At 40.6% G+C, this 16,727-nt stretch overlaps 1 protein-coding gene across 1 annotated transcript in view; it reads right to left on the reverse strand.

Moving 5' to 3' along the window:
• ARFGEF2 (ADP ribosylation factor guanine nucleotide exchange factor 2) overlaps window positions 1-16,727 on the reverse strand; it is a 471,542-nt gene that overhangs the window by 235,406 nt on the left and 219,409 nt on the right. The window contains exons 10-12 of the mRNA XM_053716931.1: window positions 4,513-4,612; window positions 3,926-4,065; window positions 3,425-3,533 (exon numbers count right to left, since the gene is read on the reverse strand). Coding sequence (XP_053572906.1) covers window positions 3,425-3,533; window positions 3,926-4,065; window positions 4,513-4,612 — 349 coding nt within the window. The remainder of the gene's footprint in view (window positions 1-3,424; window positions 3,534-3,925; window positions 4,066-4,512; window positions 4,613-16,727) is intronic.

Raw genomic sequence — 16,727 nt, forward strand, 5'->3', positions numbered from 1 at the left:
TCTAGGAAAGAGAATCTCAGAAACTGATAGTGATCTGGATGAATCGGAATATGCAGATATGCATCCTGTAAATCTATTGTGGACATATAATGCCCTTGCTGAACAAAAGGCAGAATAGTCCTTATAGTTACCATTTTGAATGTTGGTATCCTTACATAATGATTCAATATTTTTAAATCCAGAACTGGTCTGAAGGAATTCTCCTTCTTTGGTACAATGAAGAGATTTGAGTAAAACCCCAGCCCTTGTTCCAGAACTGGAACTGGCATAATTACTCCAGCCAACTCTTGATCTGAAACACATTTCAGAAATGCTTGAGCCTTCACTGGATTTACTGGGACACGGGAAAGAAAAAAATCTTCTTGCAGGAGGCCTTATCTTGAAGCCTATTCTGTACCCTTGTGAAACAATGTTCTGAATCCAAAGATTGTGAATCGAATTGATCCAAATTTTTTTGAAAAATCGTAATCTGCCCCTACCAGCTGGGCTGGAATGAGGGCCGCACCTTCATGTTGACTTGGGAGCTGGCTTTGGCTTTCTAAAAGGCTTGGATTTATTCCAGACTGGAGATGGTTTCCAAACTGATACCGCTCCTGTAGGGGAAGGATCAGGCTTTTGTTCCTTATTGTGACGAAAGGAACGAAAACGATTAGTAGACCTAAATTTACCTTTAGATTTTTTATCCTGTGGTAAAAAAGTTCCTTTCCCCCCAGTAACAGTTGAAATAATAGAATCCAACTGTGAACCAAATAATTTATTACCCTGGAAAGAAAGGGAAAGCAAAGTTGACTTAGAAGACATATCAGCATTCCAAGTTTTAAGCCATAAAGCTCTGCTAGCTAAAATAGCTAGAGACATATACCTGACATCAACCCTAATGATATCAAAGATGGCATCACAAATAAAATTATTAGCATGCTGAAGAAGATTAACAATGCTATGAGAATTATGATCTGTTACTTGTTGCGCTAAAGCTTCCAACCAAAAAGTTGAAGCTGCAGCAACATCCGCTAAAGATATAGCAGGTCTAAGAAGATTACCTGAACATAAGTAAGCTTTTCTTAGAAAGGATTCAATTTTCCTATCTAAAGAATCCTTAAAGGAAGTACTATCTGCCGTAGGAATAGTAGTACGTTTAGCAAGAGTAGAGATAGCCCCATCAACCTTAGGGATTTTGTCCCAAAACTCTAATCTGTCAATTGCTTAAAAAATTTAGAAGGAGTAAATGAATTGCCCAAATTATTCCATTCCCTGGAAATTACTTCAGAAATAGCATCAGGGACAGGAAAAACTTCTGGAATAACTACAGGAGATTTAAAACCCTTATTTAAACGTTTAGATTTAGTATCAAGAGGACCAGATTCCTCTATTTCTAATGCAATTAAGACTTCTTTAAGTAAAGAACGAATAAATTCCATTTTGAATAAATATGAAGATTTATCAGCATCAACCTCTGAAACAGAATCCTCTGAACCAGAGGAATCATTATCAGAATCAGAATGATGATGTTCATTTAAAAATTCATCTGAAAAATGAGAAGTTTTAAAAGACCTTTTACGTTTACTAGAAGGAGGAATAACAGACATAGCCTTCTTAATAGATTTAGAAACAAAATCTCTTATGTTAACAGGAACACTCTGAGTATTAGATGTTGCTGGAACAGCAACAGGTAATGTAACAGTACTAAAGGAAATATTATCTGCATTAACAAGTTTGTCATGACATTCATTACAAACAACAGCTGGAGGAACAGATACCACAAGTTTACAGCAAATACACTTAACTTTGGTAGATCCAGCATCAGGCAGCGATTTTCCAGAAGTATCTTCTGATTCAGGGTCAATCTGAGACATCTTGCATTATGTAATAGAAAAAACAACATATAAAGCAAAATTGATCAAATTCCTTAAATGACAGTTTCAGGAATGGGAAAAAATGCCAGTGAACAAGCTTCTAGCAACCAGAAGGAAATAAACAATGAGACTTAAATAATGTGGAGACAATAATGACGCCCATATTTTTTTAGCGCCAAAAAAGACGCCCACATTATTTGGTGCATAAATGCTTTTAGCGCCAAAAATGACGCCACATCCGGTAACGCCGACACTTTTGGCGCAAAAACGTCAAAAATGACGCAACTTCCGGTGACAAGTATGACGCCGGAAATAAAAAAGACATTTTTTTGTGCCAAAAAAGTCCGCGCCAATAAAATGAAGCATTTTCAGCCCCCGCGAGCCTAACAGCCCACAGGGAAAAAAGTTAAATTTTAAGGTAAGAAAAAAATTGATTATTCAAATGCATTATCCCAAATAATGAAACTGACTGTCTGAAATAAGGAATATTGAACATCCTGAATCAAGGCAAATAAATGTTTGAACACATATATTTAGAACTTTATAAAAAAGTGCCCAACCATAGCTTAGAGTGTCACAGAAAATAAGACTTACTTACCCCAGGACACTCATCTACAAGTAGTAGAAAGCCAAACCAGTACTGAAACGAGAATCAGTAGAGGTAATGGTATATATAAGAGTATATCGTCAATCTGAAAAGGGAGGTAAGAGATGAATCTCTACGACCGATAACAGAGAACCTATGAAATAGACCCCGTAGAAGGAGATCACTGAATTCAAATAGGCAATACTCTCACTGCTGATGCTGATTGGCTGCTGTTCATTTCTTCATTTATTTATTTTTTTACCTGCAGCTGGGAGCAGCTGAGTATAACTTTTTACACAGAACTTACTCTGCTGAGCTGAGGAGATTGTGAGGTAAAATATCTTCCTTTTTTACATAGAGATGCTCAGGTGATATTTTCCTGTCAGCTTTTTACAGTTATACTGCATCAGTTTCAAGTGATTTAGCATGAGAGTATTATGTTCCTTTAAACCTCAATAAGCATTGCTTGAAATTTAACTACTTATTAAACTTAAACATGGCCTATAGTTCTGAAATGTGACAATTTGCTTACGTTATATTCTATGACTCAGAGGTGGGGGTCCAAGAGTGGCCTCAGGTGAGTTTGCAGGAAACTATACTATGAATGTACTAATGCTTTTGAAATTTATTCATTTATGTGCAATATCCTAAAAATTGCCAATTTTACAGAAACCCAAGAGTAGTCTCATATTTACAGGTATACCTTCTGAGGAGATGCAGTGCATTACAAAGGCCCGAGAGTAGCCTCTTAGTTATTATACGAGGTTGAGGAGATATCTCATGGTTATGTTATTCTGTTACAGACAGTGTACTCCTTATGTTATACACCGAATGTGGAATGTTAGCAAGTGTATTTCATTTTCTGTATTTATTGTAGAATTTTGTCTGTACTATTTTAACCTCAAAAAAAAAAAAAAACACATAACAAAAGGCTATTAACAGTGAATAAAGAGTCTATTGCAGTATCAGCATTTTATGTACTCACCAAGAATTGATTGATGATTGGGATTCACGTATAGATCTTTGCTCCATTCCACCATACACTTTAATATTGACACTAAACATTCCAATCCTTTCTTCCGTAGACTAAGCTCCTACGATATTTGAATAAATATAGATATTCATGTGTAAAATACTATTAATTCAATGTTCCAGTTCACATTTCTTAAATAATTTTGACTTGCATTGAGTAGACAGATTCAACATGTTTATTGATTGGTTCTAACACTCTATACATTGATTTGTATTTTAAAGCAAATTTTAGTTTGCCCAAAGTTGCATTTGTATATCACAACTGAGGCCTAAAATGCATCCAGTCGCACCAGCCTAAAATTACAGATGTGGGTGATGGGGCACCAATGGGTCCCTGGCACCTGGGTTTGTCAAACTCTGCTCAGATATACAATTCCTGCAAAGACATCACTTTTTTTTATTTCGGAATATATCAATTATTTGTTGGAATATATTATTTGAATTTTTTTCTTACCTGCAACGGAGTCATTCCAAGTTCATGTCCGCTTCTTCCTTGAGCAATTTTAGACAAATCATTGACAAGTCGTTCAAAAATATTAGCAGCATTTAAGTCACAGTCATAGTTCACGTAAATATCCACAACACACTGGGCATCTAATAAAAAAAAAACAAAAAGAGAGAATTATTTATTTTATATTTAAAAGGGATATGAAAATGTTATTTTGTGATTCAGACAGATCATATAATTTTAAAAAGTTTTCAATTTACCATTATCAAATTTGCGTAGTTCCCATGATATTCTCGGTAAAGATACCTAGATAGGTATCTGGAGCATTACATGGAAGGAAATAGTGCTACCAGCAAATGGATAACATTCCTGCAAAAATTGCTGCTATATAGGGCTCCAAAAATGGGCCAGCTCCTAAGAATACACTGCTGCTTTTCAACAAAAGATAACAAGAAAAAAAAGAAAATTTGATAATAGAAGTAAATTAGAAAGTCGTTTAAAATCGCATGCTCTATCAGAATTATAAAAGAAAAAATGTGGGGTATCATATCCCTTTAAATTAATACATTTTGTTACAAAAAAAATTAAAATACCTGCACAAATCCTTGTCAGGGTTTGTATAACCATCCACTTGTGTTCAAAGGAACTTGTTGAAGTCTCCAATATATTTAAAAATATTTCTTTAAAAAACACCTGAAGAGACATAATTAGTTAATTTTTAGCTAAATACTAGTATGAAAACATTACATAATTTATTACAAAGAGGGTCATTGTGCTGCCTCAATGAGGCATAGAATATTACATAGCCTCTGTTATGTTCATGTTGTTATAGTTAAGAAATCATATTTTTATGCCATTGTTCTCAAGGCTTCCCTGTGTTTGTTCTGTACTGCCATCTACTGACACTTTTTGATAATGCTCTTGTTTTCTATAGTATCTTACCTCTGACCTATTGTGCATTTCCTTTTTGTGTATTGCTCCGCCCTTGTAGTTTTATGATGTTTTCCTGTGTCATGGCTGCAGCTAACAGGCCTCATGTAACAAGCACTCATGTTAATTACATTGCAAGCTACGATCAGTATCATCTTTTGACCGCTTAAATACTTTAACCATTCATTTATCTGCTGTATTTTATTATCTGCTGTAACCTGATATTCAGAATAAAGCAACGTTGTGGAAGAACAAGGTATTGGTGAGTTCAGCTATCTGACAAGGATTGTCTGCAGTCATTGTATCTTCTTATACAGGCCAGACATAGAGGTCTCAGCAAGGGATAGATCATTATTACAACTATCTGAGTCAGAATAGTCATATTTATTGTTTGACACCAACACTCAGTTATTGTTTATACTTCAAAATCTCCCAAATACAAAAGTAATTTTAAAACATTGGTGAATAACCAGTGACATAAAATAATGTGTGTATTATATATTTAAATTTTAACCCTTCAATGTGTTGAAATTAATATGAATGAAGGTCGACCAATGATATTAATTGTATTTTTACAAATTATATTTATTTTTTCATATAAATTCCAAAAAAAGCAAATATTATTAATGTACGCTGTATGTTTGAAAACTAAATTTATGCTTACCTGATAAATTTATTTATTTCCGGATATGGAGAGTCCACGACTTCATCAATTACTAGTGGGAATATCACTCCTGGCCAGCAGGAGGAGGCAAAGAGCACTCCCCTACCCATAATCCCCAGTCATTCAATCGAAGGGAAATGGAAAAAGGAATAACACAAAGGTGTAGAGGTGCCTGAGGTTTAGTAAAAAAAAACAGAATTTATACTTACCTGATAAATTACTTTCTCTTGCGGTGTATCCAGTCCACGGCTTCATCCTTTACTTGTGGGATATTCTCATTCCCTACAGGAAGTGGCAAAGAGAGCACACAGCAGAGCTGTCCATATAGCTCCCCCTCTAGCTCCGCCCCCCAGTCATTCGACCAAAGGTTAGGAGAAAAAGGAGAAACCATAGGGTGCAGTGGTGACTGTAGTTTAAACAAAAAAATTATTTACCTGACTTAATTGTCAGGGCGGGCCGTGGACTGGATACACCGCAAGAGAAAGTAATTTATCAGGTAAGCATACATTCCTGTTTTCTCTTGCAAGGTGTATCCAGTCCACGGCTTCATCCCTTACTTGTGGGATACCAATACCAAAGCTTTAGGACACGGATGAAGGGAGGGAACAAGACAGGTACCTTAAACGGAAGGCACCACTGTTTGTAAAACCTTTCTCCCAAAAATAGCCTCCGAAGAAGCAAAAGTATAGAATTTGTAAAATTTGGCAAAAGTATGCAGTGAAGACCAAGTCACTGCCTTACAAATCTGTTCAACAGAAGCCTCATTCTTGAAAGCCCATGTGGAAGCCACAGCCCTGGTAGAATGAGCAGTAATTCGTTCAGGAGGCTGCTGGCCAGCAGTCTCGTAAGCCAACCTGATGATGCTTTTTAGCCAGAAGGAAAGAGAGGTAGCAGTCGCTTTCTGACCTCTCCTCTTACCAGAATAAATGACAAACAAGGATGATGTTTGTCTAAAGTTTTTAGTTGCTTGTAAATAGAATTTTAAAGCACGAACTACATCAAGATTGTGTAGCAGGTGTTCCTTCTTTGAAGATGGGTTAGGACACAGAGAAGGAACTATTATTTCCTGGTTAATATTCTTGTTAGAAACAACCTTAGGAAGAAAACCAGGTTTGATACGCAAAACAACCTTATCTGCGTGAAACACCAGGTAAGGTGAATCACACTGTAAAGCAGACAATTCCGAAACTCTTCGAGCAGAAGATATAGCTACCAAAAACAAAACTTTCCAAGATAATAACTTAAAATCTATGGAATGTAAAGGTTCAAACGGAACCCCTTGAAGAACTGAAAGAACTAGATTAAGACTCCATGGCGGAGCCACAGGTTTATAAACAGGCTTGATTCTGACTAGAGCCTGAGCAAACGCTTGAACGTCTGGCACCTCTGCCAGACGCTTGTGTAAAAGAATAGACAAAGCAGATATCTGTCCCTTTAAGGAACTAGCTGACAAACCTTTCTCCAATCCTTCTGGGAATCCTAATCTTACTCCATGAGTAACCCTTGGATTAACACCAACAAAGATATTTTCGCCATATCTTATGGTAGATTTTCCTAGTGACAGGCTTTCTAGCCTGAATCAGAGTATCTATAACTGAGTCAGAGAAACCATGCTTATAGAATTAAGCGTTCAATCTCCAAGCAGTCTGCTGCAGAGAAACTAGATTTGGATGCTTGAATGGACCCTGTATTAGAAGATCCTGCCTCAATGGCAGTGTCCATGGTGGAACAGATGACATGTCCACTAGGTCTGCATATCAAGTCCTGCGTGGCCACGCAGGCGCTATCAGCATCACCAAAGCCTTCTCCTGCTTGATTCTGGCGACCAGATGAGGGAGAAGAGGAAACGGTGGAAAGACATAAGCCAGATTGAAGGACCAAGGCGCTGCTAGTGCATCTATCAATACCGCCTTGGGGTCCCTGGACCTGGATCCGTAGAGAGGAAGTTTGGTGTTCTGATGGGACGCCATCAGATCCAATTCTGGAGTGCCCCATAGCCGAGTCAGCTGAGCAAAAACCTCCGGGTGGAGTTCCCACTCCCCCGGGTGAAAAGTCTGACGACTTAGAAAATCTGCTTCCCAGTTGTCCACTCCTGGGATGTGAATTGCTGAGAGATGGCCGGAGGGATCCTCCGCCCACTTGATTATTTTGGAGACTTCCTCCATCGCTAAGGAACTCTTCGTTCCCCCCTGATGATTGATGTAAGCTACAGTCGTGATGTTGTCCGAATGAAATCTGATGAATTTGGCCGCAGCTAATTGAGGCAATGCCTGAAGCGCATTGAATATCGCTCTCAGTTCCAAAATATTTATCGGGAGAAGAGATTCTTCCTGAGACCATAGGCCCTGAGCTTTCAGGGAGTCCCAGACTGCACCCCAGCCTAACAGACTGGCATCGGTCGTTACAATGATCCATTCTGGTCTGCGGAAACATGTTCCCTGAGACAGATGATCCTGAGACAAGCACCAGAGAAGAGAGTCTCTGGACCAATTGTATCTGAGGAGACAAGTCTGCGTAATCCCCATTCCACTGTTTGAGCATGCACAGTTGCAGTGGTCTGAGATGTATTCGAGCAAAAGGGACTATGTCCATTGCCGCTACCATTAATCCGATTGCCTCCATGCACTGAGCTATAAATGGCTGAGGAGTGGAATGAAGTACTCGGCAAGTAGCTAAAAGCTTTAACTTTCTGACCTCTGTCAGAAATATTTTCATTTCTACCGAATCTATTAGTGTTCCCAGGAAGGGAACCCTTGTGAACGGGGACAGAGAACTCTTTTCGATGTTCACCTTCCACCCGTGAGACCTTAGAAAGGCCAGTACAATTTCCGTGTGAGTCTTGGCTCTGGGAAAAGACAACGCCTGAATTAGGATGTCATCTAGATAAGGCGCTACTGCTAAGCCCCGCGGTCTTAGCACCGCCAGAAGGGAACCTAGCACCTTTGTGAAAATTCAGGGAGCAGTGGCCAAACCGAAGGGAAGAGCCACGAACTGGTAATGCTTGTCCAGAAAAGCGAACCTGAGAAACTGGTGATGATCTTTGTGGATAGGGATATGTAGGTACGCATCCTTTAAATCCACGGTAGTCATATATTGACCTTCCTGGATCATTGGTAAGATCGTTCGAATGGTCTCCATCTTGAATGATGGGACTTGGCTATTTGTTTAGAATTTTTAGATCCAGGATTGGTCTGAAAGTTCCCTCTTTTTTTGGAACCACAAACAGATTTGAGTAAAAGCCCGTTCCTTGTTCTGCAATTGGGACTGAACATATCACTCCCATCGTGAGTAGATCTTCTACACAGCGTAAGAACGCCTCTTTCTTTGTCTGGTCTGAAAACTCCAGCCGCAGAAAAAGTCAGTAGTTAAGAGCTTTCTGGGCTAATGCTGGTTCATAAAGCTCTTAACTACTGTGCTCTAAAGTACACTAACACCCATAAACTACCTATGTACCCCTAAACCGAGGTCCCCCCACATCGCCGCCACTCGATTAAAATTTTTTAACCCCTAATCTGCCGACCGCCACCTACGTTATCCTTATGTACCCCTAATCTGCTGCCCCTAACACCGCCGACCCCTGTATTATATTTATTAACCCCTAACCTGCCCCCCACAACGTCGCCGCCAGCTACCTACAATAATTAACCCCTAATCTGCCGACCGCAAAGCGCCGCCACCTACATTATAGCTATGTACCCCTAATCTGCTGCCCCTAACACCGCCGACCCCTATATTATATTTATTAACCCCTAATCTGCCGCCCTCAACGTCGCCTCCACCTGCCTACACTTATTAACCCCTAATCTGCCGACCGGACCGCACCGCTATTATAATAAAGTTATTAACCCCTAATCCGCCTCAATAACCCTATAATAAATAGTATTAACCCCTAATCTGCCCTCCCTAACATCGCCGACACCTAACTTCAAACATTAACCCCTAATCTGCCGACCGGAGCTCACCGCTATTCTAATAAATGGATTAACCCGTAAAGCCAAGTCTAACCCTAACACTAACACCCCCCTAAGTTAAATATAATTTAAATCTAACGAAAACAGAATTTATGCTTACCTGATAAATTACTTTCTCCAACGGTGTGTCCGGTCCACGGCGTCATCCTTACTTGTGGGATATATCTTCTTCCCCAACAGGAAATGGCAAGAGTCCCAGCAAAGCTGGCCATATAGTCCCTCCTAGGCTCCGCCCACCCCAGTCATTCGACCGACGGACAGGAGGAAATATATATAGGAGAAACCATATGGTACCGTGGTGACTGTAGTTAGAGAAAATAATTCATCAGACCTGATTAAAAAACCGGGGCGGGCCGTGGACCGGACACACCGTTGGAGAAAGTAATTTATCAGGTAAGCATAAATTCTGTTTTCTCCAACATTGGTGTGTCCGGTCCACGGCGTCATCCTTACTTGTGGGAACCAATACCAAAGCTTTAGGACACGGATGAAGGGAGGGAGCAAATCAGGTTACCTAAACGGAAGGCACCACAGCTTGCAAAACCTTTCTCCCAAAAATAGCCTCCGAAGAAGCAAAAGTATCAAATTTGTAAAATTTGGCAAAAGTGTGCAGTGAAGACCAAGTCGCTGCCTTACATATCTGGTCAACAGAAGCCTCATTCTTGAAGGCCCATGTGGAAGCCACAGCCCTAGTGGAGTGAGCTGTGATTCTTTCAGGAGGCTGCCGTCCGGCAGTCTCATAAGCCAATCGGATGATGCTTTTAAGCCAAAAAGAAAGAGGTAGAAGTCGCTTTTTGACCTCTCCTTTTACCAGAACAAACAACAAACAAGGAAGATGTTTGTCTGAAATCTTTTGTAGCCTCTAAATAGAATTTTAGAGCACGGACTACGTCCAAATTGTGTAACAAACGTTCCTTCTTTGAAACTGGATTCGGACATAAAGAAGGTACAACTATCTCCTGGTTAATATTTTTGTTAGAAACAACCTTAGGAAGAAAACCAGGCTTAGTACGCAAAACCACCTTATCTGCATGGAACACCAGATAGGGCGTTGAACACTGCAGAGCAGATAACTCTGAAACTCTTCTAGCAGAAGAAATTGCAACCAAAAACAAAACTTTCCAAGATAGTAACTTAATATCTATGGAATGTAAAGGTTCAAACGGAACCCCTTGAAGAACTGAAAGAACTAGATTTAGACTCCAGGGAGGAGTCAAAGGTCTGTAAACAGGCTTGATCCTAACCAGAGCCTGAACAAATGCTTGAACATCTGGCACAGCTGCCAGTCTTTTGTGTAGTAAGACAGATAAAGCAGAGATCTGTCCTTTTAGAGAACTTGCAGATAATCCTTTCTCCAAACCTTCTTGTAGAAAGGAGAGAATCTTAGGAATTTTTATCTTATTCCATGGGAATCCTTTGGATTCACACCAACAGATATATCTTTTCCATATTTTATGGTAAATCTTTCTAGTTACCGGTTTTCTGGCCTGAACCAGAGTATCTATCACAGAATCTGAAAACCCACGCTTCGATAGAATCAAGCGTTCAATCTCCAAGCCGTCAGCTGGAGGGAGACCAGATTTGGATGTTCGAATGGACCCTGAACAAGAAGGTCCTGTCTCAAAGGTAGCTTCCATGGTGGAACCGATGACATATTCACCAGGTCTGCATACCAAGTCCTGCGTGGCCACGCAGGAGCTATCAAGATCACTGAGGCCCTCTCCTGATTGATCCTGGCTACCAGCCTGGGAATGAGAGGAAACGGTGGAAATACATAAGCTAGGTTAAAGGTCCAAGGTGCTACTAGTGCATCTACTAGAGTCGCCTTGGGATCCCTGGATCTGGACCCGTAGCAAGGAACCTTGAAGTTCTGACGAGACGCCATCAGATCCATGTCTGGAATGCCCCATAATTGGGTTATTTGGGCAAAGATCTCCGGGTGGAGTTCCCACTCCCCCGGATGGAATGTCTGACGACTCAGAAAATCCGCCTCCCAGTTTTCCACACCTGGGATGTGGATCGCAGACAGGTGGCAGGAGTGATCCTCCGCCCATTGAATTATTTTGGTCACTTCTTTCATCGCCAGGGAACTCCTTGTTCCCCCCTGATGATTGATATACGCAACGGTCGTCATGTTGTCTGATTGGAACCTTATGAATCTGGCCTTTGCTAGTTGAGGCCAAGCCCTGAGAGCATTGAATATCGCTCTCAGTTCCAGAATGTTTATCGTAAGAAGAGACTCTTCCCGAGACCATAGACCCTGAGCTTTCAGGGATTCCCAGACCGCGCCCCAGCCCACTAGACTGGCGTCGGTCGTGACAATGACCCACTCTGGTCTGCGGAAGCTCATTCCCTGGGACAGATGGTCCAGGGTCAGCCACCAACGGAGTGAATCTCTGGTCTTCTGATCTACTTGAATCATTGGAGACAAGTCTGTATAGTCCCCATTCCACTGTTTGAGCATGCACAGTTGTAATGGTCTTAGATGAATTCGTGCAAAAGGAACTATGTCCATTGCTGCAACCATCAACCCTACTACTTCCATGCACTGCGCTATGGAAGGACGAGGAACAGAATAAAGAACTTGACAAGAGCTTAGGAGTTTTGATTTTCTGACCTCTGTCAGAAAAATCCTCATTTCTAAGGAATCTATTATTGTTTCCAAGAAGGGAACTCTTGTCGACGGAGACAGAGAACTTTTTTCTATGTTCACCTTCCATCCGTGTGATCTGAGAAAGGCCAGAACGATGTCTGTATGAGCCTTTGCTTTTGACAGGGACGACGCTTGTATTAGAATGTCGTCCAAGTAAGGTACTACTGCAATGCCCCTCGGTCTTAGAACCGCTAGAAGGGACCCTAGCACCTTTGTGAAAATCCTTGGAGCAGTGGCTAACTCGAATGGGAGGGCCACAAACTGGTAATGCTTGTCCAGAAAAGCGAACCTTAGGAACTGATGATGTTCTTTGTGGATAGGAATATGTAGGTACGCATCCTTTAGATCCACAGTAGTCATAAATTGACTTTCCTGGATAGTGGGTAGAATCGTTCGAATGGTTTCCATCTTGAACGATGGTACCCTGAGAAATTTGTTTAGGATCTTCAAATCCAAAATTGGTCTGAAAGTTCCCTCTTTTTTGGGAACTACGAACAGATTGGAATAAAATCCCATTCCTTGTTCCTTTATTGGAACTGGGTGTATCACTCCCATCTTTAACAGGTCTTCTACACAATGTAAGAATGCCTGTCTCTTTATTTGGTTTGAGGATAAGTGAGACATGTGGAACCTTCCCCTTGGGGGTAGTTCCTTGAATTCCAGGAGATAACCTTGAGAAACTATTTCTAGCGCCCAGGGATCCTGAACATCTCTTGCCCAAGCCTGAGCAAAGAGAGAGAGTCTGCCCCCCACTAGATCCGGTCCCGGATCGGGGGCTACTCCTTCATGCTGTTTTGTTAGCAGCGGCAGGCTTCTTGGCCTGCTTACCCTTGTTCCAGCCTTGCATCGGTTTCCAGGCTGGTTTGGGTTGTGAGGCATTACCCTCTTGCTTAGAGGATGCAGAATTAGAGGCCGGTCCGTTCCTGAAATTGCGAAAGGAACGAAAATTAGACTTATTTTTAGCCTTGAAAGGCCTATCTTGTGGAAGGGTGTGGCCCTTTCCCCCAGGGATGTCTGAAATAATCTCTTTCAATTCTGGTCCAAATAGAGTTTTACCTTTGAAAGGGATGTTAAGTAATTTTGTCTTGGATGACACATCCGCTGACCAAGACTTTAGCCAAAGCGCTCTGCGCGCCACAATAGCAAACCCTGAATTTTTCACCGCTAATCTAGCTAATTGCAAAGCGGCATCTAAAATAAAAGAGTTAGCCAATTTAAGTGCGTGAACTCTGTCCATAACCTCCTCATATGGAGTCTCTCTACTGAGCGACTTTTCTAGTTCCTCGAACCAGAACCACGCTGCTGTAGTGACAGGAACAATGCACGAAATTGGTTGTAGAAGGTAACCTTGCTGTACAAAAATCTTTTTAAGCAAACCTTCCAATTTTTTATCAATAGGATCTTTGAAAGCACAACTATCTTCGATAGGAATAGTAGTGCGTTTGTTTAGAGTAGAAACTGACCCCTCGACCTTAGGGACTGTCTGCCATAAGTCCTTTCTGGGGTCGACCATAGGAAATAATTTCTTAAATATAGGGGGGGGGGAACAAAAGGTATGCCGGGCTTTTCCCACTCCTTATTTACTATGTCCGCCACCCGCTTGGGTATAGGAAAAGCGTTGGGGTGCACTGGAACCTCTAGGAACTTGTCCATCTTGCATAATTTCTCCGGAATGACCAAGTTGTCACAATCATCCAGAGTAGATAACACCTCCTTAAGCAGTGCGCGGAGATGTTCTAATTTAAATTTAAATGTCACAACATCAGGTTCAGCTTGTTGAGAAATTTTTCCTGAATCTGAAATTTCTCCATCTGACAAAACCTCCCTCATGGCCCCTTCAGATTGGTGTGAGGGTATGACGGAACAATTATCATCAGCTCCCTCCTGCTCTTCAGTGTTTAAAACAGAGCAATCGCACTTTCTCTGATATGCAGGCATTTTGGATAAAATATTTGCTATGGAGTTATCCATTACAGCCGTTAATTGTTGCATGGTAATAAGCATTGGCGCACTAGATGTACTAGGGGCCTCCTGCGTGGGCAAAACTGGTGTACACACAGTAGGAGATTATGTAGTATGTTTACTCCCCTCATCTGAGGAATCATCTTGGGCAATTTCATTATCTGTGGCAGTACTGTCCTTACTTTGTTTGGACGCTATGGCACAATTATCACATAAATTTAAATGGGGAGACACATTGGCTTTCATACATATAGAACATAGCTTATCTGAAGGTACAGACATGTTAAACAGGCTTAAACTTGTCAACAAAGCACAAAAAACGTTTTAAAACAAAACTGTTACTGTCTCTTTAAATTTTAAGCAGAAAACACTTTATTACTGAATATGTGAAAAAGTATGAAGGAATTGTTCAAAAATTACCAAAATTTCACCACAAAGCATTAATAGTATTGCACACCAAATTTCAGAGCTTTAACCCTTAAAATAACGGAACCGGAGCCGTTTACAAATTTAACCCCTATACAGTCCCAGCTATAGCCTTTGCTGAGACCCAACCAAGCCCAGAGGGGAATACGATACCAATTGACGCCTTCTAGAAGCTTTTCCAGCAAATTTCAGATCCTCACACATGCATCTGCATGCCCTGCTCTCAAAAAACAACTGCGCAGTAATGGCGCGAAAATGAGGCTCAGTCTACAACTAGGAAGGCCCCCTGACTGGAAAAGGTGTCTAACATAGTGCCGGCCGTTTAATAAACGTTCCCCAAGTTTATAAATGCAAATTGTCAGCATAAATATGAATAAAATGCCCAAATAAAGCAATCGATTTAGCCCATAAAAATGTCTACCAGTTTTTTAGCCCATATTAAGCCCTTTATTCTGTTTGTTTGACTAAGAAAATGGCTTACCGGTCCCCATGAGGGGAAATGACAGCCTTCCAGCATTACATCGTCTTGTTAGAAATATGGCTAGTCAAATATAGCTAGAAAAGTCTGCTAACTGCTTCCCCCAACTGAAGTTACTTCATCTCAACAGTCCTATGTGGAAACAGCAATCGATTTTAGTTACTGTCTGCTAAAATCATCTTCCTCTCACAAACAGAAATCTTCATCCTTTTCTGTTTCAGAGTAAATAGTACATACCAGCACTTTTTTAAAATAACAAACACTTGATAGAAGAAAAAAACTACATTTAAACACCAAAAAACTCAACCATCTCCGTGGAGATGTTGCCTGTGCAACGGCAAAGAGAATGACTGGGGTGGGCGGAGCCTAGGAGGGACTATATGGCCAGCTTTGCTGGGACTCTTTGCCATTTCCTGTTGGGGAAGAAGATATATCCCACAAGTAAGGATGACGCCGTGGACCGGACACACCAATGTTGGAGAAATTAATTAACTCTTATTAAATAAATTATTCCTATTTAAAGCTAAATACTTACCTGTAAAATAAATCCTAATATAGCTACAATATAAATTATAATTATATTATAGCTATTTTAGGATTTATATTTATTTTACAGGTAACTTTGTATTTATTTTAACCAGGTTAAATAGCTATTAAATAGTTAAGAACTATTTAATAGCTACCTAGTTAAAATAATTACAAAATTACCTGTAAAATAAATCCTAACCTAAGTTACAATTAAACCTAACACTACACTATCAATAAATAAATTAAATAAAATACCTACAATTACCTACAATGAAATAAACTAACTAAAGTACAAAAAATAAAAAAGAACTAAGTTACAAAAAATAAAAAAATATTTACAAACATAAGAAAAATATTACAACAATTTTAAACTAATTACACCTACTCTATGCCCCCTAATAAAATAACAAAGCCCCCAAAATAAAAAAATGCCCTACCCTATTCTAAATTACTAAAGTTCAAAGCTCTTTTACCTTACCAGCCCTGAACAGGGCCCTTTGCGGGGCATGCCCCAAGAAGTTCAGCTCTTTTGCCTGTAAAAAAAAAACATACAATACCCCCCCCAACATTACAACCCACCACCCACATACCCCTAATCTAACCCAAACCCCCCTTAAATAAACCTAACACTAAGCCCCTGAAGATCTTCCTACCTTATCTTCACCATACCAGGTTCACTGATCGATCCAGAAGAGCTCCTCCGATGTCCTGATCCAAGCCCAAGCGGGGGGCAGAAGAGGTCCATGATCCGGCTGAAGTCATCGGGAGCTGAAGAGGTCCATGATCCGGCTGAAGTCTTCATCCAAGCGGGAGCTGAAGAGGTCCATGATCCGGATGAAGTCTTCTATCAACGGCATCTTCAATCTTCTTTCTTCGGGAGCCATCATCTTCCATCTGACGCGGAACATCCTCTTCTCCCGACGCCTACTAGCCGAATGACGGTTCCTTTAAATGACGTCATCCAAGATGGCGTCCCTCGAATTCCGATTGGCTGATAGGATTCTATCAGCCAATCGGAATTAAGGTAGGAAAATTCTGATTGGCTGATGGAATCAGCCAATCAGAATCAAGTTCAATCCGATTGGCTGATCCGATCAGCCAATCAGATTGAGCTTGCATTCTATTGGCTGATCGGAACAGCCAATAGAATGCGAGCTCAATCTGATTGGCTGATAATATAGGGGTCGGCGGTGTGA

The sequence above is a fragment of the Bombina bombina genome, chromosome 1 (genome assembly GCF_027579735.1).
Source record: "Bombina bombina isolate aBomBom1 chromosome 1, aBomBom1.pri, whole genome shotgun sequence".
Lineage (NCBI taxonomy): Eukaryota > Metazoa > Chordata > Amphibia > Anura > Bombinatoridae > Bombina > Bombina bombina.